The sequence below is a fragment of the Bubalus kerabau genome, chromosome 15 (assembly GCF_029407905.1).
Source record: "Bubalus kerabau isolate K-KA32 ecotype Philippines breed swamp buffalo chromosome 15, PCC_UOA_SB_1v2, whole genome shotgun sequence".
In the NCBI taxonomy this organism is placed as follows: Eukaryota; Metazoa; Chordata; class Mammalia; order Artiodactyla; family Bovidae; genus Bubalus; species Bubalus kerabau.
In genome coordinates, this window is record NC_073638.1 from 61,892,553 (window position 1) to 61,917,493 (window position 24,941).

The following is a 24,941-nucleotide window of genomic DNA, read 5'->3' on the forward strand; positions in this document are numbered from 1 at the left end:
AGTAGGTGACCTCTCAAAGTGCCATCCAAAGATCCTTCTTTATTTGACTCATAAAGCAGACACTTTCGATGGTCTATTCAAATCTTCACCCTAGCTTTCCACAATAGCAGAGCATCCAATTTTGTTCATATATTCATTCCCCTCAACTACCCTTCTCCAAAGCCACATGCTCAAGAAAGGCAGGCCTATTCTTAGAAGACCCAGGCGAGTGGACCTTGATTAATCATTAATTCTATTTTCCTTGCCGGTGATTGGTTGAAACAGGTGCATGTCATCCAGTCCTAGTCAATGAGACAAGAGGGGCAATCTGCTGATGAACTGCTGGGAAATGGTCACCACCTGTACAAAGAGAATACAAAAAAGGAATGGCCTTCTTTTTCCTCTGAACACTGTCATGACTTTATGCCTTCATACTATGCCTGTTACTTCAACAGTCACTCACCAAACTTAGTAGCAAGACTAATAACATAAGAGAAGTAGAGAAAGGAGGATTAAAAGAATTCATGAACTATCAGATCCTGAAAATACTTTACTCCCAGCCTTCTTGCTATATGAGATTAACAAACCCCTTGTTGTTTAAGCTATTTTGTTTCTTGCAGCCAAAAGCCTCCCAATTCAACTCACTATGAATAATGTTTTTCACAAACAATACTATTTGTATACCTTCCATCCCTTCTAAGAACAGTCTAGTAAGAGATCCTGATTCATGATTTGCTGCCTCTGGCAAGGTTACTCAGAACCCCTCAAAATCAAATGATGATGACCATTATGAGGCTTAGAACTCACAGCACACACACCCTCTATTGGGTACTGCTCTAAAAACCTTTATACATTAACCTACTTAATACTTACAACAACCATATGAAGTGAGAACTATTATCCCCTTTTACAGATGAGGTAACTGAATGGAACAGAGACCACAATGGAAAAGAATGGCCTATTGTTAAGGGTGATGAGAGCCTGCGGAATACATCCCTGACCTTGACCATGAACCACTATCATAAGCAGGAATGGTGTCACTGGAGTGGCTGAAGAGCCACACAAGAGTTCATTAAGACTCAGGTTATTCATGGGACTTCTCTGGTGGTCCAGTGGTTAAGACTCCACATTCCCCATGCAGGGGGCACAGGTTCGATCCCTGGTAGGGGAACTAAGATCCCACATGCCAAAAGGCGTGGCCAAAAAAAAAAAAAAAAGGACTGCAGTCATTCAGACTCACCAATAGAGAATCTGATTCCATAGGTCTGAACTAGATTCCAGGAATCTAAATTTTTATCCACCTACCTGGGACATTCTGATAAGCAGTTAGTTTTAGGAGATAGGGAACTAGAGAAAAGTGAGCTGCCCAAGATTTGGGAGACATAATAGGATATACTGAGTTAATCTAACTCCTTTACAGATAAGTATGCAAAAAGCTAAAAAATTAACTCCCATTAGTGATTAGATAACTTAGATTCTTCATAGATTAAAATCATAAGCCAAAGTTAATTTACTTCCTAAATCCTATAGGATACAGTCTTTTGTGTTTTGTCTTCCTGATTGCCTGATTCACATACTAGCCCCAGCTCGCCCCCAAATATGCCAAGAACCTCTTCCAACAGTCATGGAACTGCCCACAATGTGAAAGAAAGTTTAAAAAATCCCATCAAGCCAAGTCACAGTCATTTCAGGGACTTTCTAATAGACATACTTGAAAGTTTGGATTGGTCAGAGTTAAATTAAGCAGGCATATACTTTCACTATGGCAATTCTCTGTCTGCCACGGTCAGAGAGCATGAATTTGATGAAAGATGAATGACACTAAGCCAGGATCTGAAAACACATGGTGTGTGGGTAACCAACCATCTTCCCATCCTATGAAACGGAACAAACATTGCTAATTGATCACAACTTCTGAGTACGGATGTGGCATGAAGATGCTTCTCAACAAAATGCTTCAGGGCTGAAACTCCCTAAGAACATGGATACAAATTAAGATCTTTTATAGCTAGAAGAAAACAAGATGTGAAAATATTACGTGTTCATTTCCCATATACTCTTCTGGTGCATCCAAGTCTCATTATTATTATAGCTCCTCGTTTCTTGTTGGATAAATGTTTGCTGAATTTAATTTAGTTTTTTCCTACTCCTTCAGCCAACAGATTTAGCATTTCTCTAACACAAATATTAAACTCAGCAGAGCCCATGAAGCACTGGAACCAAAGCAGTTAATTAGCGAGTCACCAAGACTGGAGCAAGAAGCAGGAGGCACGGCTTAGGAAGCTGCCCATTTTTCTTGTAATAAAGAAAATAAAGACAGTAATTCTAAGAACATTTATTAACCCCTCAGTATGGGTAATTGCCATCAGATGTGGGTCTGTCAGTCTTGCATTAACATAAGCTACCGCATCTTGGTTTTCAATGGCACAGTAATGCCTATGATACTGCGGATTAAGTGCTAACGCTGGAGTTTTGAGAACCAAGCCCTGCGTCCAGCAAATGCTTTTAAAAGAATTTCACCCTCAATGTTTGCTTGCCCAGAAGAAACTCATTTTATGTTTAAAAAAGAGCAGGAAAGAAAACAAGGAGGCATTCAATTGAGCAAGCATTTTCTTAACTCATTTTAAGATAATCTCTTGCATTCACCAACAATTTCTCCAACGGGTGGAACCACAGTAAGAGATTCTGTGTGGTTCGGCTGTATGTTCCACTCTACAATACATTGGTGTACGACCTAAAATAATGAAATAGCGATAAAAAAAAAAAAAAAAAAGAAAGGCTGTATAATAGTCAGGACACGCCAACCAATTTTAAATTGAATTACACAGCCTGCTAATCTTTATGATGGGATAAAATTTCTTTCAACATTATGCATTATACTAAAATTTGTGGCACCTCCCCCTCCCCACTGCTTGAGCTAAGAGCCCCCCACACATACCTCCTCAACGATAAAGCGTCTCTTCAACCCCAAAAGCATTGTTCCTGCTGACTGCAAAGGCAGGGCACGGCTTGTGCAAGATTTCATTTTTATAGCTATTGTTAGTTGGTGTACATCTATATCTCACACCAGAATATATACAAACAATATTACGAACACCAGGCCTATTTTCCTAATACCACAAGCACACATTAAAAAAAAAAAAAAACAGATGGATTCAAATGTACACAGGTGATGGAAGAGATTTTTAAAACCAACCCTATCGAGAAGCTTTGTTAAATTTTTAAAAAGGACACGCAGAACCCTGCATACTGCATATTTGATAAAGCAAGCACACTTCAGAAACTGTGACCTATCCAAGTCTAGAAGTAGTTCTAACCCTTTTGAAGGTTGAGGATGCCTGGGTAGCTGAGTTCTTGCTCATTTGTTATGCTTCTCTCACTCTGTAGGTGATGGAGCAGAGTGCTTATGTGAGGAGAAAGAGCACGTTCTATAATCATGGACAACTTCAGATGTCACCTGCTCTAATGCCGACAAAGAAAACTAAGAGAGGGCGACAAGAATTGCCTTAACACGTTTCTTGATCCTTCTTCTTCCTGTCATGGGAAACGAGCTTCCAAACTGACCTTATTAAAACCACATATAAAGTACCTCTAGGAGACATGCATGCATCTTCACATGCTCAGTCGTGTCTGACTCTTTTCGACTCCATGGACTGTAGCCCACTCTGTCCATGGGATTTTCTAGGATACCTGACTCTTATTAAAACTCTAGCTCCTTTCAGACACGCCAGACAATGCAATCTTACTCTGGCATGCATCTGATTTATGTATTATAAAATGAAAGACACACCCAGATACACTGACACGTGAACATACATGTGCTCCTTATCACTGAGCTGTATCTGTGACTTTTTTTTTTTTTTTACAACACTTGCAAGGCAGGCAAAGAGACCGTACGTAAGAATAAAAACCTGTAACTGAGAGCTACTGAAAAAGCATATAGCAAATTATGAGCTCACAAACAACTAAGAGAAACCGCACGTAGTTTGTTTTAGATCTTTCTAGAAATCCTAGACTCTTCTAACGGACACTTCCCGGTCCCTGAAAGACCTACACTGGCTGCTGCCCACAGCGCATTGACTGATAACAGTCACAATTACTCCTGGCGACCCCTGTCACTTCTGCTCCCCCAAACAGCATCTCACAGCCACGAGCCTTTATCCCCAAATTAATTTATGTACTTTTTACCATAATTACCTAATGCCATTGTATATTCTTTAAGATGACTAAATATGAACTTTAAAAGACTGTATCATTTGTCACTGCATAAAGAGCAAGTGAAACCAGTCTAAAGGTGAGGGAGGGGCTTCCCTGGCAGTCCAGTGGTAAAGGTTCCAGGCTTCCACTGCAGGGGATGTGGGTTCGATCCCTGCTTAGAGAACAAAGATCCTGCCTGCCACACAGGGCGCCCCAAAAAATATACAAAAAAGCAACAACAACAACAACAAATTTTAAGTGAGACAAAAAGAATCATAATAATCTAGAAGTACTCTGCACCCAGATTGTTTTGCAAGTAAGTTTTCGTTCTTAGTCACCCATAAATAAAATGGAAACATAATAAATATGACACATTTTAGATAAAGGTGATAAATCGTATGTGTGATTTACCCAAGGAAGACGGTGCTGATCTTCAATCACCATATTTGTATTCAAAGAAAAGATTTTGGACACGGTGATTAGAGATCAGAAGACTGGGCAAAACCTGAACATCTGTATGTTTAAGTTAAAATAAAAGTATTTACCTACATGCTTATCACCACTATAGTTTCCTGCTTTAGCTGACGTTTTGATTAACTGCACACTTTCTAGTCTCCATCACACTAGACAAGAGGGCTGTAGCTGGAGTAGAAACTGTACTTGCAAACAGCTGTGAAGGTGGGAATGACAACCTTCCCTACCCGTAACCTTCACATGGCCTTTGCAAGGAACAAAACATCCAGACCTATATCTGCACTACAGAAGGCATACATGTATTTTGGTTTCTACTTATTTTTATAGGAGAATCATAACTTTCCTCATTTTCACAGCTCTACATATTCAAGTTTAAAGATCCATTTGTCCACTCAAATATAAATCATTTTTAGGCTTTGTGTTACACTGATTTGTAAATCCAGGTCTTCTGCAAAGGAAGGATTCATAAAATGAAGCATATGAATCTATGCAAATATCAGCTTGGTTTCCTAAATCCCCAAGAAACTCACCAAGTACAGCCTATTCACCTAGTATTCCTCATGGATGTGAGAGTTGGACTATAAAGAAGGCTGAGTGCCAAAGAACTGATTCTTTTGAATTGTATTGCCAGAGAAAACTCTTGAGAGTCCCTTGGATTGCAAGGAGATCAAACCAGTCAATCTTAAAGGAAATCAACTTTGAATATTTGTTGGAAGAGCTGATGCTGAAGCTAAAGATCCAATACTTGGGCTACCTGATGTGAAGAGCTGACTCACTGGAAAAGACCCTGATGCTGGGAAAGATTGAGGGCAAGAGGAGAAGGGGCCTACAGAGGATGAGAATGGTTGGGTAGCATCACCAACTCAATGGACATAAGTTTGAGCCAATTCCAAGAGACAGTGAAGGACAAGGAAGCCTGGCATGCTGCAGTCCATGGGGCCTCAAAGACTCGGACACAATTTAGCAACTAAATAACAATAAACTTTAGTCCAATCACTAGGACTACCACCATCATCACTAAGACTGTTATACAGATTTTACAATTTTACTTTACAATTTCAAAAGTAAATGATAAAGGAAAATAAATGCCTAGGGCTTTGATACAGACAGGCACTGAATCTCAAATGACTGTGTAATGTGAAATAATTCAGTCTATAAGGAAAGAGGAGAAGGCAATGGCACTCCACTCCACTACTCTTGCCTGGAAAATCCCATGGATGGAGGAGCCTGGTAGGCTGCAGCCCATGGGGTCGCTAGAGTCGAACACAACTGAGCGACTTCACTTTCACTTTTCATTTTCATGCACTGGAGAAGGAAATGGCAACCCACTCCAGCGTTCTTGCCTGGAGAATCCCAGGGACGGGGGAGCCTGGTGGGCTGCCGTCTATGGGGTCGCACAGAGTTGGACACGACTGAAGCGACTTAGCATAAGGAAAGAACTAACAGTCTCATTCTCAATATTTTCAGAGAAATCAAAGCTTGGAAGTTGTATACTTTATACCAGATGTCTGTCTTCACAGGCAAGTCTAGTCTCCTCAAAATAAAAAGTTAACCTTCCAACCTTATTTTCAAACAAAGGGGAAAAATACAAAGTAGAGAATAAGTGAGATTCACATCAATGGCAGAAAGAAGGGAGACAATACATTTTAATGCACTTTATCCTGAAATGAGAAGAAAAAAATGTGCTGTTTCTTTCCTGCTCTTGAAATTTCAATAGAATTTTAAAAACACCAGGAAAAAAAAGAGGTTTATTTCAGTTTCATAATGCACACAACACTTGCTGCGATAACATCTAAATCTGGCAGATCAATAATGCATGTTACAGTTAGCTGCTTAATTATTCATTTTGGATATAACCAAGTAGGTTTTAAAACAAATGTGGAAAGAGCTAGAAAGGACAGGTAGTGCAGTCAAAAACAAAAGTTTCTCCCCAACGTAATTCTTATCTGAAAGATCATAAAAGTCTCCTCCAGTTTTCAAAATTAGAAAAAGATATGTTGATTAAGAACTTTATATTTTTTACAATTACATGTGTTTTATGAACCACTATAACTGCTAAAATCAAATGTCTTAAATCCTCCATTTCAAAATACTGTACATAAAAATGGCATATATTACATTACGAAAGGTCACAAAGTGACAAACAGAAGTAAATTCGAGTCTAAAAACATTAACCAAAGATAGGTAATAAAGATGAAAAAAGCAAACAAGGAAAACATTCATCGGGGAGCAAGTCAAAATAGAAGACTAACTGAAGGCTGCTGTATGTGGCTGCAAAGGTTGCTGACTGCCAAAGAGCAGCAGCCACGGGGGTGAGTGGGAGCTGTATGCGCTTCAACAAGCATGTACCTACTGGGTTCAGGAGTCACCTCTTCACACTTTATGCAAAAACACTTTATGGGCAAGCAATATTCCTAATCAGGCATAACATATTGGAAAAATTGAAAAAGTTTTAAATGAAAATGCAAACTACTCCCACTTCTTTCTCCAAGTAATAAAGTAGAAAAACAACAAGAAGAATAAATAAAAACACAACCAGTTGTTCGGATCTGAGTTTCAAAATGAATCGCACCCCCTTTTAGGCTGAATGATGAATATTGCTCATCAACCATCTTTGTAGGAACCTTTCCACTGAGAGCTCTGAATTGCACCTTCCGGTTTCTACCAGGACTAACTTAGCCACGCCAGAAACACACGGAGAACCTGGGTGCTCAAACTTCCAGTACCATTAGCCAGGTTATCAAAGCTATTTTGAGCTCACTCTGTCACATTCTAGCCAGCAGTCCAAGAGCCTTCCATCAAACAAATCTAATCGATTTGACATTTATTAAGGATCTCACTAATTTTTAAAATTAAGTACCAGGCAGCATCTCTTGGACCAAAAAAAAAAAAAAAAAAAAAAAAGCCAAAAACTGTTAGATAACTCTCTAAAGTAAACATATTTTCCAGTCTTTGATAGTATAGTGTAAAAACTAGAAATGAAAGAAAGGTAACATCACTCAGCTCCCCACCACCATGAGTCTCTAGGATCCTGGGGGCCCACCCCGCCCCAATGCATGGAAGAAAGCAGCACTCAGCACGGATGCTGCCTCTTAGAATCTGGAGATCTGTGTTATGGTAGGTGCAGCATCCATAGCTTGAGATCAAGAAGAACTTTTTTGCCATTTGCAGCTACAGGGATGGACCTAGAGACTGTCATACTGAGTGAAGTAAGTCAGACAGAAAAAAAGAAATATCATATGATATCCCTTAAATGTGGAATCTAAAAAGAAATCATACAAATGAACTTACTTACAAAACAGAAACAGGCTCACAGACTTAGAGAAGGAACTTATGGTTACCAGGGGGAAAGAACAGCGCGAACGGATAGTTAGGGAGTTTGGAATGGACATGTACACTCTGCTATATTTAAAATGGATAAACAACAGGACCTACTATAGCACTAGGAACTCTGCCCAATGTTATGAGGCAAACTGGATGGGAGGGGTTTAGGCAGAGAATGGATACACGTATATGTATGGCTGAGTCACCTAAAACTATCACAGCATTGTTAATCAGCTATGCCCCAATACAAAAGAAAAGGTTAAAAACATAAAAAAAGAGTCTCCTCTTTGTACATTTGCTCAGAGGATCAAATGAAATAAATGTGCTCCCAAAATACCTGCAGTGCATGGCATCTTGTTAGTTAATATACAACTTTTTATTACATTAGTTAGAAATGTAGGCATGCTGCTGCTGCTGCTGCTAAGTTGCTTCAGTCGTGTCCGACTCTGTGCGACCCCATAGACAGCAGCCCACCAGGCTCCACCGTCCCCGGGATTGTCCAGGCAAGAACACTGGAGTGGGTTGCCATTTCCTTCTCCAATGAAATGTAGGCATAGATAGACTAATTTTATAGGGTCAAATTTCCTTTATAACCTCCTCAATCCTTTAGGGTAAGAAAGTGGGAAACAGCATTTTGATTTAGTCTGATTTGGCTTGGTTTTTACTAACTGCAAGGCATGATTCTGGATTGGATCCTTGAATGGGAAAAAAAAAATGCTATAAAGGACATTGCTAGGACAATTGACAAAATCTGAAAAAAAAAGTCAGAGTAAATAGTAGAGTTGTATCAATTTACATTTGATTTTGAAAACCGCAGTGGCTTATTGTAAATGAATAGCCATGTTTTCAGGAAAGTCACTGAAATATATTTAAGGGGCCTGATGTCTGTAGCATACTCTCAAATGCTTCAGAAAAAGGCAGGTATAGAACGAATGATAAAGCAAATGAGGCAAAACACTAACAATTGGGTAATCTGGGTGGAGGGTACATGGGAATTCATTGCACTATTCTTGCAACTTTTCTGAAAGAAAGTGAAAGTTGCTTAGTCGTGTCCAACTCTTTGCATCCCCATGGACTATACATACAGTCCATGGAATTCTCCAGGCCAGAATACTGGAGTGGGTAGCCGTTCCCTTCTCCAGGGGATCTTCCCAACCCAGGGATAGAACCCAGGTCTCCAGCATTGCAGGCAGATTCTTTACCAGCTGAGCCACCAGGGAAGCAACTTTTCTGAAATGTGATTCAAAATAAGAAGTATATAAATATTCATTGAAAAAATGATTAAGCACACTGGGCCACCCACTGGTGTGAGAAGTGCTGTCTACACCTTAATGGCCCCTCTGGTGCTTCACCTTGGACTCCACTCCACCTTCCACTCCCTAGGCTATTGGCCTGCCCCATGTGAAGTAGTAACTTAACTGAATTATGTGGACAACGCTATAATTATGTCCTCTTCTCATCTTCTTTGCACAACTCAAAGTGAGCATGTGTGGGGTGAGCTAATGATTTGCTGTGTTATCTCTGATGAGTACTATATTATTTGCATCATAATATTTTCATTTCTTCCTCCTGCACAGAATGCCACATTGACAGCAAGGTCAGCTAAGTTACTATAAGGGATTTTTAATGAAAACAATTATAAATTTAAAATAACTGTGTTTAAAGCATTTAACAGTCACTAGGGTCAAGTGATTACAGCAGTTACAAGACCCATGGGACATGTTCACACCAAAACAAAGTGAATAAATTACCTCAGCTGGCGCATGTAATCACTAAGTGACCACAGGGGTCAGGCAGAGTGAAACCCTGAAGACTCTCACGCAAAACCAATAATGAAAATTTATCAGTCAAAGGGGGAGACGGAGGATGTCAGGAATTAGTGAGTCGAGTGATAGACTAAAAGCAGAACTGACTCTCCCTGCAGCTTTAGGGCCACGAAAATGACAGTCAAAAACCCAGGGGACAGCTGGAGAAAGATTCCAGGAAACAATATGCAGACGGGCTGGGAGGAGGTGAGAGAGCTGAACTGGAAATGATCTATGCAGCCTCAGTAAGTTCAAACCCAGGGTTACTCTGGGACAAGGATGACTATCTTCACCCAGAAACCTGTGGTGGGGTCTGGAAATGCAGCATCTGGAGCTTTCCGATGTAAGAATGTGATGTTAAAAATAAAATGATCATCTCTAACATTTACAGGGCACTTAACATCTTCTGAGGATGTTCCTCAAACATCACCTTCACATCTCAATTTCTCCTTGTTGGAGAAATGTGGTGGCCGGACACCAGGGAAGCAACGCATTTTGTCCACAGAAGTCCAACTAGGAAGTGAAGACACCAAAGCTTTTACTGAAGAGTTCTTATTTGCCAAAGACGCCTCTAGAAATATGCTCTTAGGAGACTCACAATCAAAGAGGAGATACGGGATTTCCCTGGTGGTCCAATGGTTAACAATCCACCTTGTGATTCAGGTTCGATCCCTGGTCAGGGGACTAAGATCCCACATGCCCTGGAGCAATTAAGCATGCGCCATAGCTAGAGAGCCCGCCTGCTACATCTACTGAGCCTGCATGCCACAACCAGAGTGTGCACCGCAACTAAAGATCCTGCATGCCTCAACTAAGACACGACACAGTCAAATAAATAAATAAATTATATATATATATATTTTTTTTTTTTTTAAGGGGAGAGCAGCAGCCCTAGAGTAACGTGTGCTAACAGAATGAACACCATACAGAGCGCAGGCAAGGATGACAACCAATTGGAAAGGCAGGGCCAATTTCATAACAGAGGTAACCTTTGAATCGGGCCTTAAAGAATGAATAAAGAATTCACAGAAGAAAGGCCACAAGATGGGCAGGCAGGCAGCGGGACCCACAGGAGCAAATATTGAGTTATTTAGCAAAACTGTGCTGAAGGCTTACTATGCACGCGGCCCCGTGCTTGCGTCATCGCTGGCGAGGGGCAGACAGGCACACTCTTGCTGTCATGGCACCTCCTCTCCTTCCACCACCCACCCACTCAGCGTACCTGTGCTCAGCAGCTCCTGTGTGTTAGGCACTCTATGCATATAGAGGATACAACAGTGGTAAATGGGGCAAGTCCATACGCTCATAGAGCTCTCATTCAGTGGAGGAAGACTGATGATTAACAAGAAGACACAGAATAGGAAAAAATAAGATCTCACCAAGGAGGTGGCATTTGAGCAGAGACTGACAAATCCAGGAAATGGATAAGGTGGGAACGACTTTGGACCAGAATGTTTGCTGTGGCTGGAGGACAAGCAAAGGAGAAAAGATAGGACATGTGCCCAAAGGGCTAAAGAGAGAGTGGAGAGAAGTATGTTGGAGAAGGAAGCTGGGCAGATAGACTGGACCAGCTCACGAAGAGTCTTGAATGTCATGACAAACTTTATTCCATCAGTTAATGGTTCCTAAAATGCATTTCAGAAAATATTAGTCTGATGGGATAATTCATGGGAAAAGGGTCCTATGCCTCCACTGTATCTATAAAAATGGTGATAAGAGCATGGACCCACCAGGATGTTGTGAGGATTAAATGGGTTAATTCTTGTAGAGGGTCAAGCAAATATGAGTACTCAGAAAGTGTTATTAAACTATTCCAGGAAAACGAATGGTAGGCTGAGCCTAGGCAGTTATTTTAGATACAAAAGACACTCAAGAAAGTAAACTGACAAACATAGTCATATTTAGATAGAGGCGGTTTAGGCGCCTGGATAAATGGTCATGAGAATCAGAAGGAGAGTTCAGGAAAATGAGCAGTATTTGGAGAAGACAGAAATTCAGTGTGAGTTGTACTGGTTTTGAAGAATCTTATGTACCTTCTACCTTCCGCAGCAAAATGCCTAGTCTCCAGTTAGATGCAAGTATCTGGAGAGAGATTAAGAGAGAATCAGGACTCCAATCCACAAATAAAACCTCAAAGAATAAGAATAATCCCCCAGGTTCTGATATGTAGAAATAGTGTACGATGAGAAATGGCATTACATGCAGGCAGAAGATAAAGCCCCTAGTCCTGTGAAAAATCAGGTAAGATGTTTAAACTCCCTGAGTTCTAGCTGCCTAATTTATAAAATCAGGGAAGTAATACTGACCCTCAAAGGCTGGATGCTGAATGCAGCAACATTGCTCTCGTTCCCTTCTGCATTCTCGGCGTCTTTCGCAAAGCAGGAACTGGTCCAGAGTAATGCTGAGCTCACAGGTAAAAATCTTTTGAGGAAGAAATCCCTTCACACTCTGGGATATAAGGATCCTGGCTCCAGGATTTAGGTTTGTAACATTTAGGGACTCCAATCTTCCTTCTTGGGCCAGATGGTTTGGAAAAGTCGAGGACATTTTTACTTCCAAAGAGCTCATTTTTAATTTATTTATTTTTAATAGTGGTACAATTTTCAGACGGAAAAATGTGAAAAGATTCCCCCTTTTCAGTAAAGTGTCTGCTGCTGCTGCTGCTAAGTCGCTTCAGTCGTGTCCGACTCTGTGCGACCCCATAGACAGCAGCCCACCAGGCTCCGCCGTCCCTGGGATTCTCCAGGCAAGAGCACTGGAGTGGGTTGCCATTTCCTTCTCCAATGCGTGAAAGTGAAGTCGCTCAGTCGTGTCTGACTCTTCACGACCCCATGGACTGCGGCCTACCAGGCTCCTCCGTCCATGGGATTTTCCAGGCAAGAGTACTAGAGCGGGGTGCCATCACCTTCTCAGAGTAAAGTGTCTACCTGGCTGTTAAAGTAATGATTATATACGTCTTGGCCATGTATATTTCTCTTGAGGCGATGGGGACATTTCAGCAAAGGAGGAAGCAAAAAGCTTTAGAATTGAAGGTTGAGAGTGGGGACAACGTCCAGGGACTTTAGTTCTTGTCTCAGCTCCTGGATTGGCTCATGGTATGACCCCAGTCTGTCCTTCTACTTTCTCGATCTCCATCCATCCATCAGCAAGACAGGGAAAATACTGTCTGCCCATACCAACTTCCCTGGACCATTATAAGCATTAATGATCTAATATACTCAAAGGTACTTTGAGTCCTCTGGAGGAAAGGTGTCATATAAATTAGAGGCAGTATAATTAATGTAATTTAAGAAAATAGCTGGCCATAACAGAGAGGATTAGGTTCACACGGATCACAAACGACCCAGTCTTTGTGTCCTGAGGTCACTGACAATCCTTTCTAATGTAACAAAACCCAATCTTTCTTATTTGAACATATGCAACTGTTTGGGGTTTCTTTTTAAAGTACTTTATTTAATTCTATATCAAACTTAACTATACTTGAATGTCAATTTTGTCTTTATTGGGAAAATGTATATACATATTTACATATGAGTTAAATCATGAAGTAATTAACTTAGGATAAAAGATTCTTCCATAGAAAGCAGGAGAAGTAAATAGTAAGCATGAATCAACTGTTATTTGGATTAAGTAGATACTCATTCTATACTATTACAGACAGGAAAACAGGATGTCTATATCCACCCAATAGACTATATAGATAACGTGCAGACACTTTTATTCTAGAATCTCATACTAAGGGAAAAAACTTAGATAAATTACTTAGAAAGAGAAGCTATGAATAAATTTAAATAGAAAGAGAAACTATCAAATACACTATAACTCTAACATGATAAGTGGGAAAACCAAACTATGAATCAAAAGTTGAAGAGTATCCACATGTGAGATACTGTTTTTGTGAACAAACTAAAGATTAAGAACCTTCTTGGAGAAGGAAATGGCAACCCACTCCAGTGTTCTTGCCTGGAGAATCCCAGGGACGGGGGAGCCTGGTGGGCTTCTGTCAATGGGGTTGCACAGAGTCGGACACGACTGAAGCGACTTAGCAGCAGCAGCAGCAATAACCTTCTTTGATATTAACTCTAAACAGTAAGAGTCATGGAATTCTAGGCTCTTACACACTCTCCTCTATAAATCATGGGAAAAGTCATCTTGTTTGCCCTCTCTTAAAGCCTCTTACCTTGACCTCATTATTAGAGATGACTATTAAGTGGTCATAAAGTTATATCACTATAAACATTTCAATGAGGCTCCCCTGCTCAAGTTATTCCTGAAATTTTCTTCTGGAAACTCGTAAGCACTTTACTAGAAAGCAATTGCCATTATGTCACATCATTGTTTTGTTCTTATTTTTTATCAAGGTGTAATTGATATATATCAGTTTAAGGTGTACAACATAATATATTCAATATTTGTATACATTGCAAAATGACCACCTCAGTAAGTCTAGTTAATATCTTCAAGTCAGTTCAGTTCAGTTCACTCAGTCGTGTCCAACTCTTTGCAACCCCATGAATCGCAGCACGCCAGGCCTCCCTGTCCATCACCAACTCCCAGAGTTTACCCAAACTCACGTCCATCGAGTTGGTGATGCAATCCAGCCATCTCATTCTCTGTCGTCCCCTTCTCCCCCTGCCCCCAATCCCTCCCAGCATCAGAGTCTTTTCCAATGAGTCAACTCTTCACATTGAGGTGGCCAAAGTATTGGAGTTAATATCTTAACTATACATAATTATAAGTTTTTTCCATGTGATGAGAATTTTTAAGAACTACTCTTATAGCAACTGTCAAATATGTAATACGATACTAGGATATGACTATAATATATACTACTACACTTTCACTATAGCATATATATCATAAACTATAGTCACCATGCTGTTCGTTAAAACCCATGACTTATTTATTTCGTTGCCATTATGTCATGTCATTGCTTTTTATTCAAAATGGCACATTTCAACTTGTCCACTTCACAAACTCCAGTTCCTAATAATTTTGTACTGTTGAAAATAAAAAAAACAACAGAAGCCTTAAAATGTGCAAACCATGCCTGGAAAGCATTATGTGTAAGAGTTTAAAAAATAAATTAAAACCTGCCATCAATAACCTGGTTAAAGCTTAGTGTGCTGGAGTTCCTAAGACAGGAGCTAGTGGGCAGAAATGATTTTCAGAAAAAGAGATGGTGACGCTGGGGGACGGGGTTGGGGGAGACAGTGGATCAGATTCAAGGAGGCAGACAAGGGGGAGATGACAGGAGACTGAAGAGAGGGACAGGGAACGGGGAGGCCTGGCCCCCTCAGGTTGTGGTTCAAAAGTTAACTAGAATCCAAGGAGATATCTATGTGTGCTGGGTGTGGGGTGCTTGGAAAGGAGAGAGGGCCAGGTTCCTGGGGGACCAGACAGGCCATGTTGCTCATCCTTTTCTATACTCCACCGGCAGAATGGGCCACCTGCCAGAGGTCCCTGTGGCACAAGAGAATGTAAGGCTACTCTCCCTGAAGTTTTGGCATCCTGAGGAATAAAAGAAATTCACCAACAGGACAGAAAGATGGAGTCGTAGCAGCTTGGGTAGTAGGTAATATTTACTGACCATTCACTACCTGTGCAGATTGAGCACCTGTTATCAGGTACCCTCTTTAACCTCTGTGCAGTCCTTTTATGGAGAAGGCAATGGAAACCCACTCCAGTACTCCTGCCTGGAAAATCCCATGGTCGGAGGAGCCTGGTGCGCTACAGTCCATGGGGTCGTAAAGAGTTGGGCACGACTGAGCGACTTCACTTTCACTTTGCACTTTCATGCATTGGAGAAGGAAATGGCAACCCACTCCAGTGTTCTTGCCTGGAGAATCCCAGGGATGGGGAAGCCTGGCGGGCTGCTGTCTATGGGGTCACACAAAGTCGGACACGACTGAAGCGACTTAGCAGCAGCAGCCCTTTTAAGTTAGATACACTAAGCATTCATAAATCTCCTTTTACAGATGAATAAATTGAAGATCACAAAATTAACAACATTAAAACCAGGCAGATTTAAACACAGGCAGACTAGATCTGGCACTCATGCTCTTAGCCTGACAGCATACTATCTTTTCACACGTCAGTACACACACGTGCATTTATACACCACACGACAGGATGCACACCAGCTGTTAATAGTAGTTATCTTGATTTTTTTTCTGTACAATTATTTGTATCTTCTCACAATGAGTATGTAAGCTTTCACAATTAAAAAAAGAGTTGATAGTCATTTTTAAAAAGCCCGTAAAAGGTTAGAATTTTCCCCCACTGAGGATATTCAGAAATATGTGACACAAACTCTCCAATACTACTGAAAGCATGAGAAAGAAATTACAATCTTTACAGAGGGAAATTTGACAATTATGTACTAACAACCCTTTTAAAAAAACACATCATTTGAAGCAACAATTCTACTCATAGGAAGCTATCTTCTAAACTAAGGATGTTTGCAAAGAGAGAGCAAGAAAGATGTCTATCACACCAGTGCAGATAATAATAAAATATGAAAACACTGTAGGTGGCCAGTACTAATTTTTGTTGTTCTCCAGTCGCTAAGTCCTGTCCGACTGTTTGCGACCTCATGGACTGCAGCACTCTGTCCTTCACTATGTCTCAGAGTTTGCTCAAAAGCCCAGTAGTAAAGATCTGGATAAATGAGCCAGAGTGCACCCATACACTTGGGCTTCCTGGTGGCTCAGCAGTAAAGAATCAGCCTGGAATGCAGAAGACTCGAATTCAATCTCTGGGTTGGGACGATCCCCTGGAAGAGGAAATGGCAACTTCCTCCAGTATTCTTGCCTGAAGAATCCCATGAACAGAGGAGCCTAGTGGGCTACCGTCCACAGGGTCACAAAAGAGTCAAACTCAACGACTAACAGCAGTAACAGCACCCATACAGCTGTAAATACTGTGCTGTAATTTTTTAAGTTACAGGACAATATGCATTGCTCTATTAACTTTTCAAAATATTCCTTAAACAGAGATGGTGGCAAGGTCAAACGACCCTGCCATGCTCCTCTTCTTCCTTCCCATTGGCTCCCTTCCCTCCAAGGTTCCTGCTCGTCCTTGGTGGTACCAACGCCGTTCTCACCTGGTACTCCTTGTGAAGCCTGGCTTTCCATCCTGTCCCTAACCTCTTCCCCTAAACCCATGTCCTTCTAGATTTGCTCTGTTGCCCTTCTTGGTTAAGACAACATGAAATTAAACAGGGCCCTTAGAGGGAGTTTGGTGGAGGGGGCGGGGAACCTCCAATAACCATCATCCTTTTATGAAAGTCTAAAGGAACAAGAAGAACAGTTTTCAGCCATTATCACAGGATGAATAAGAAACTAAATGAAAATAGTTCTACCAGGACCCAGAACCCTAGAAACGCACTTTAAGAAATTAGTGGTGTAGCCCCTAACTACAGAGCAAGGGCCAGGGTCTCAGCACCATGAGCTGTGTACCTTCAGAAACGGGCTGCTGAAAAATGGTTACTGGGTATGTGGAGACGGACTATTATAGCAGCAGAGAACACGGATGAGGATGGTTAAAATAAAATCAACAAACTGCGCAAAGGAAAAAGAACCAGAATATTTCTTAAATAAAAACCCTTAAAGGGTAAAGACTTGCTGCTATTGAGGATATTCAAAATAGAAAAGAAAAACGTCTCAAATGCTACACATCAAATAGTGGTTACTCCAGAGGCAGCATTACATGGAGAAATGTGTATTTTCTACTTTGCACATGTTAAAAACTTTAATTTCTGTAATGTATGTGTATCTTATTTATACTGAAAGTATTCTTTTTTGGGAAAAAGTATTTTAGCCCTATTTATTGATGTGGAAAGCTGTTCATGAAATATTGTTAAGACAAAAAACAGCTTACAACAGTCTTACTCTAAGATCTCTAATTTGATAAAAAGTGCTCACATGTGTATGTGCTCATATGTATCAATAGAAAGCATTCTATATAGAATTACCCTATTCTATTCAATAGAGAACATTCTATAAAAATGTTAACAGTGGTTATCTCTGGCTATGGGTAATTTTGTTATCTTGTTTCACTTATCTCTATTTTCTAAGTTATCAGGAATGAACATGTACTACATGTATTATAATAATACAATAAATAGCCCAGGCTGTGAAAGCTTTTCCCAAAGACCAGCTCCAAAACTTCGGGCCAATAGCAGGATCACTGGAAGAGGGACACACTCTCAGTATGACTATTCTGAAAGGGGCAAAATCAATTTTAGCGTCTACGATCTGGGATGTCTGCCACAGTCACATTCGGTTATAATCGTGCCTGATACAGTGCTCCTACAAATACAAAGCACCTTCTTGAGAGTCTCAGGAGCCTCTTCATTTTTTCTTTTAGGCTTGGAGAAATGGAAACTCTGAACTATTCAACAACAACTGAGGCAGGAGAAAATTAAAAATTATAAGTTTATGGTACTAATGCTGTGTTAAAAGGGATTCGGAGTGACTAGATTGTTGTATCGGAGAAGGCAATGGCACCCCACTCCAGTACTCTTGCCTGGAAAATCCCATGGACGGAAGAGCCTGGTAGGCTGCAGTCCATGGGGTCGCTAAGAGTTGGACATGACTGAGCGACTTCACTTTTCACTTTCATGCATTGGAGAAGGAGATGGCAACCCACTCCAGTGTTCTTGCCTGGAGAATCCCAGGGATGGGAGAACCTGGTGGGCTGCTGTCTATGCGGTCACACAGAGTTGGATACGACTGAAGCGACAGCAGCAGCAGATTGTTGTATATAAACTTTTAGCTAAAAGAACAGACCACCCAAGAACCCTGTCTTTCTAATTTTAATTGAGGAAACAGAACAACTACCATAAACCCCTTTTAAATATTTCTGCTCAAAGTCTCATTGAATCACTAACAGCAATCAACTGGACACATATCTTGAGGACAAAAAGGAAAAGGAAGGGCACGGCATTTTATATACAGTACAATATAAATTTAAAGTTTCAGCCGAAAGTGCAAAAAAACACACACAGAAAGCCCTGTCCTTTATGTTCATTCAAAAATCACTCAGTGTGAATCAGCTGTGTGCACTGACTGTTCCAGGCTCTACTCCGAACTGGTGCAGAAGGAGCACTCATTGGGCATGCTCTGTTGTCTTGCTGGGGACAGACAAGGAAACAAGGAAATAACAGCCATGGGAAGGGCTGCACAGAGGCCTGACCTAGTGTTAAGGGAAGAGAACCCATCATAAATGAGGAAGGAGGTCTCCTGGTCATTCCAGGAAATGGAAACAGGACTTGCAACGGGAAAGCCATGTGGAAGGACATGTGCATTTGGGGAGTGGGAAGAAAGTCAGTGTGGGTGCAGCTGGAAGGTGGGTGTGCACTCAAATGATGAGATCTCCATTTGTGTAGCCTCCAAGGGCAAAGATGCATATTCAAGAAGAAGGCTGTCACAAATATTCCAAAGATGAGAGGACACGAGGAATGAAATTGAGCGATCTGTAAAGAACATCAAAGTGGCACAGGTCAGACCACCATAGGGGCAAAGCGAAGGAAGACCATACACAACCCACTGCCTCACAAAAGGTGTCTTTAGGTATTTCAGTGGTTCCAAATTTACTAGCAATAAAAACAATAACATTTTAACTGGCAGTTAATCTATAGTTGGCAAGTTTATTTTTAAACCCTGTCTGTAAATGAGATGCATTTTTGCCAAGATAAAAAAGAAAATGCCATCACGGTTGAGTGGCTAGGACCCCAGTTCAGCTCACCAATGCCTATTCATTCATAACATCCCTGGAGCATATCTGAGCTATCACATGAATGGGGCTATAAAAATTCTTTCTTTAGGAAAGACCTATCTGCACCTTGTCCCCACAACTCTGACACATGAGCAATGCCGTAGAGCTATCTTGGGGTCTGAGTCTACATATGCATGAGCATGTATGTTTAGAGACCCCCTGGACTATAGCCCGCTAGGCTCCTCTGTCCATGGGATTTCCCAGGCAAGAATACTGGAGGGGGTTGCTATTCCCTCCTTCAGGGGATCTTCCCAACCCAGGGATGGAACCAGCGTCTCCTGTGGCTCCTGCTCTGGCAGGTGGATTCTTTATCACTAAGCCACCTAGGAAGCCCTACACTTAGGTAGTTAATTTAAAAAAAACAATTCTATCCAGAATATGTTCCCTCCCAGCAGGGATCCCAAGCTCAAGGTTGGGAATAGAGAAAGACAGAACACATGTGGCAAGTGGAGTCTGATAGACTGAAAATCAAATTCTCAGGTCACCTCCTAGTTGCATGATCTTAGGTAAGTTAACTTCACCAAGGCTCAGTTTTCCTCCCAGGTAATAAACAAGCTAATAATATCTTCCTCATAAGTCACAGAAGCTATCTCACAAGTTATTTTGAGGACTGCATAAAATGATACCTGTTAATGGGGGGTGGGGGAAAAGGTACAGTGTCTAGCCCCCGCCACCCACAGACAATGTATCACTAGTTCAACCCTCTCCCGGTCCAAGTCCCAGCTTCAATGAGACCATTAATTATCTGAGCGACCTTGAGGAGTTCATACAATCTGGCCTCAGTTTCCCCTTCCATCAAATGAGGAGGCGGGACCTCCAAGTCCTCTTGCGGTTTCAACGTTTCGTCTCGCTAGTGTCACTGTTTAGAGGGGCGCCTGTCCTCAGCCTTTATTCTTATGCTTCTTCAGGCTGCCTCTTCACTCTAAATTCCTCTTAAACCTATGGAACATTATGCAAGTTAATAAATTCAGTTTCTAGTTTAAAAAAAAAAGTAAGGTGCCAGTCCTTTCTGCATGCTTAAGTTGCTCACTCGTGTCTGACCCTTTGGACTGTAGCCCGCCAGGCTCCTCTGTCCCTGGGATTTCCCAGGCAAGACTATGAGGAGCAGGTTGCCATTTCCTCCTCTGGATCTTCCCAACCCAGGGATCAAACCTGTGTGACCTGTGTCTCCTGAACTGGCAGGTGGATTCAGTCCTTTCTAGTTTCTGTCTTATGGATTCTATGCCTCTGGCTCTGCTGTCTCCCTCCACACTATCTGTTGAAAGCTGTCTACAGGCCAGGGGCTGTGTTAAGAAGGTTGCTATTTGCTGTTTTCGTCACTAAGTCACATCCAACTCTTTTGCTACCTCACGGACTGTAGCCCACCAGGCTCTTCGGTCCATGGGATTTTCCAGGCAAAAATACCGAAGTGGGTTACCATTTCCTTTTCCAGGGGATCTTCCCGACCCAGGGATGAAACACACTGTCTCCTGCATTGCAGGCAGATTCTTTACTGCTGAGCCATCACAGAAGCCATGTTAAGAATGGCACAAGCTTTATCACAGAATATATTCTCATAGCAACCATGGGGTGTATTATTATCACGCCCATTTTACAAATGAGAAAATCAAGGCTCAGGAATTTAAGCAACAAAGGCAGGGAATTCAACACAGGCTCTTCTCATTACAGGCTATACTACCTTCCCAACCTTTGGCTGTACCTAGTTTGGGTCCTATCGTCTTAGGACCCTGTGCTGTGCCTGCTTATCTCATAAATTACTTTGTATAAATAACTTTGTGTGTTCCTCCTGCCAGGTGGCGTACATACATATTAACCAGGGACCCATCATCTCTAAACCAACAGAGAACTCGTGATGGGATTCTCAGCCCCTGCAACTGGTAGGTCAGGGTGAGATTCCAGATGGGCAGAGCTTAAATACATTTCTCAAATAACAGCATAACTCAAGTCTCCGTGAAGATGCTGGAACATTTTAGTTCAAGCTCAAGTCTGCAAGCTTCCTAGGTGCCATAAGCCCACTCGTAATCACAGGATGGAAAGAAAAGGGCTCAGACACCAGGTTTACTCACTGGTTGAACTTAGGTGCATGTCTTAAACTCTCTGAGTTTCTTTTCTGCTAAAGGATCCTGGGCAAGTTAGCTCAACAGAACTCCAGATTCTTCATCTGTAAAATGGGATAACATTAGCAACTTTCGAAGGTTGGGACAAATAGAAGGTGTGCCTGGTCTGAAGCAGAAATAGCCTTTTGGGAAACTAAAGGAGTCTAGGGGATGGTCAGTTGCTGCCAAGAATCAGGGTAGTCTAGACCCAAGTAGAAAGATGGAAATCAGCGAGAGGTTCCCTGGACTCAAAGTGCCGGCCAAGTCTGTATGGACTCATGCCAGTGAAGGTTGGATGACCTATTATAGCTAAAGCTAGACTGATCTGACCCCTGACTCCACTCTGTTAGGCCACCTGGCAGCTGTTGCTGGAAACACTTTTTTCAGGTAAGAGGTTTCCAACTGAGCCAAATGGTAGCATGTAATCATATACTAACTCTCACCTTTGGAGCACCCTGAGTTTGCCAGGGTAACTGAACTATTCTGGGCTGCCCCTATGGGATTCCCAACTTCTCTTCCCTTCTACTTCAGTGGGGGTATTCCTTCAGCCTCACATTCTGCATCCCCTTCTGAGACCTCTTCCTCTTGTGTCAGGCCATCAGAAGGGAAATGGGTGAAAAGGAACTGATCTTGCAATTGGACCTCAGGATTTTATTTCTTTACTCTTTTATTTCCTCGGTTGTGGCACTTTCCCATCTAAGAAGTACATTCCTTTATAAAATCTCCCCGTGTTTACTTCCATTCCACTAAATAACTCCTCTGACCTCTTCTTATTTTTACCTTTTAAATATCTGTTGATGGTTCATTCACCACATTCCCCATTCAATTATTAATGGCCCACAAAAACTTCCAAGCTGCAATCATTTACTGATTAATCTGCACAACAAACCAGAAAGACAGGTAGTATTAATCCTTCGTTCTGCAGAGGGAAACCAAGGGGAAAAGCGAGGTTAACTCAGTTGCCCAAGGTCAGTGGCTAAACAAGATTATAACCAGGATCCATCCTGTCTTGTATTTCTTCCCACAGGCTTACTCTTTCCTTACAAATCAACATTGTCAATGCAGCAAGATCACTTCTGTGTTGATTCAGTTGTCACAGAACAGCTTGAAACTGTCAAATTCAACCCCAAATAATTCTGCCTGTGACTAGTTCATAAACACAAGTTGCTAAAAGAAAGAGGTAATAGTACTGCAAAGCAAATTCAACAGATGCGAAAGAGGAGTGAAAAGAATGGGATTACAGGCCCAGCTGTACCACAGGATAGTCTGCCCTGAGTCACTTTACTTCTCCGCATCAAAGTCACTTGTGAAAATGGGATTATGCTGAATGATGTTTAAGATATCTTGCTATTTTAAGTGAGATGACTGAGTACCTATTGAAACAGTACAAAATATAAAGCTCCAATATCCAAGATCGTGGTAAAATTAGTGTATTCGGGACACAGCTACAATCCCCTTGGGAAGCAATATGTCAATATTCAATAAGAACTGTAAATAATTCCATATCCTTTGACGCAGTAATTTCACTCACACTGTAGTTTGCCCTAAGAAGTAAATCAATGGAAACAAAAAGACATATACAAATGAAAATGCACATTTCAGTGCTAGCTTCAGAGGAAAAATTGTTATCAATTTGAAAGTTCATTTTTAGAGGACTGTCCTATTAAGTAAAAATACAGAACAATACAAATGTCACATTGCTATCAAAAAGGATAAATATGAAAATTATGCAAAATCATGTAATAGCAATACTATCAAATGAAAATAAACAATAATAGAAGAGGAAATATGTATTCTGATGTCAGCTCTATAAAAGATGGATAAAGTGCAAATCACAAGAAAACTCAAAATAGTTGTTATTCATTTATTGTTTATTTTCTAAATATTTTAACCGTTTTTAATGAATACTGTTTTCCATCAACACATACACCTTATCATTTAATCAGTTACTTCTCAAATTTTCTCAAAGCCAAAAAAATTTCTCAAGCCCTGCTTTAGTTCAATGGAAAATCAATTTTCAAGTTTCTGCCTAAATCTCCTAAGTAATTTTGGTTGGCCGACACATTATTCATGACATTATTCTTGTGGAGTGATTTCTGCCTTTTCTGTAATTCTTCAGTGTCTTTAGAGATTCTAAAATCTCACTGTAATTCCTTAGTGTCTTTAGAGATTCTAAAATCTCAGAACCCTGGCACATCCTTCCCTCACCTAAGAGGATTCTTACAAAGATTTGTCATCTAATCTTGCTGTGAGTAACCCCATGATTCCCTTGTAGTGCTAATATTTGGCAACTGCCTAACCCAGGAGTCAGCATTTTTCCAGTAACCCGGACCCGTTGGGTGCCCCTACAGTAACCACAAAGTTGCCATTACCTTTTTCACACTAGTGTGTAGGGTGATTTCATAGTCCAGAGTTTTGGAGCTTTACAGTAGGATATCTTATCTTTTTCAGGGGTCTTAGGACACCCTTCTGGTTCACTTGGGAAAGCTGCCCCCCAAGCATCCCTGTGCTAAGACCTTCCTTTTAAATAAGGGCTCTGACATCCTCCTCATTCTTTAGAAATGTTCTCTTACTATCTGGGAAAGATTGCAGAGCCAATGAATTAAAAATACGATTCTAGGTCTCATGTGTGCCAACGAGTGCCCTCGTTAAGGCAGAATGAGTGAGATGAGATCGGTTTCAAAGCTTTCCATCCCTTTGCCCCAGAGCTGCCGAGGCCAGGCGCTGAAAGGATGCACAGTAAAATTAAATATCTAAAAATTCATCTTTAATTAACACAACTGGATTAAAGCTAGACACCACCGCATATCATACGAGAAATGGCTGAGCTGGCTTCCAAGTGCTCTAATTCAATTAGGGCACAGTGAGTGACACTCGGGCGGGAAAGGTTAATTGGGGGCGCCGGAACGCAATCATTCCTTACCTAACCAGTCATTAAACTTCTTAACCTCTGAGGGCAGTCCCAGCTCGGTGAAATCGCCTGTGTGGAGAAGGATGTCCCCATAAGGCATCTGGATACCATCTGTTCTGGAGTGTGTGTCTGAGATGCAGACAAACCGCGTGTGGCCCGCTGGTTTTGGAGTGTCATATGGGATGGGGTCGACCCTGAAGTAGACATAACAGATCCCATAACAGTTAAATATATTAGAACCCTCGTAATTGTCATCGCACATACATATTGACTGTTATCCGTGAACGCACTGACACAAACCAATGCAAAGACAGAAGGGCCCATTATAACAAGGAACCCTTTGTGGGTGCAAAAGAGACAGCATCACCCATCTAC

At 41.3% G+C, this 24,941-nt stretch overlaps 1 protein-coding gene across 1 annotated transcript in view; it reads right to left on the reverse strand.

The window, feature by feature from the left end:
* Nucleotides 1–24,941, reverse strand: part of MPPED2 (metallophosphoesterase domain containing 2) — a 203,107-nt gene that overhangs the window by 127,442 nt on the left and 50,724 nt on the right. Inside the window, exon 2 of the mRNA XM_055549195.1 lies at nt 24,579–24,760. Coding sequence (XP_055405170.1) covers nt 24,579–24,760 — 182 coding nt within the window. The remainder of the gene's footprint in view (nt 1–24,578; nt 24,761–24,941) is intronic.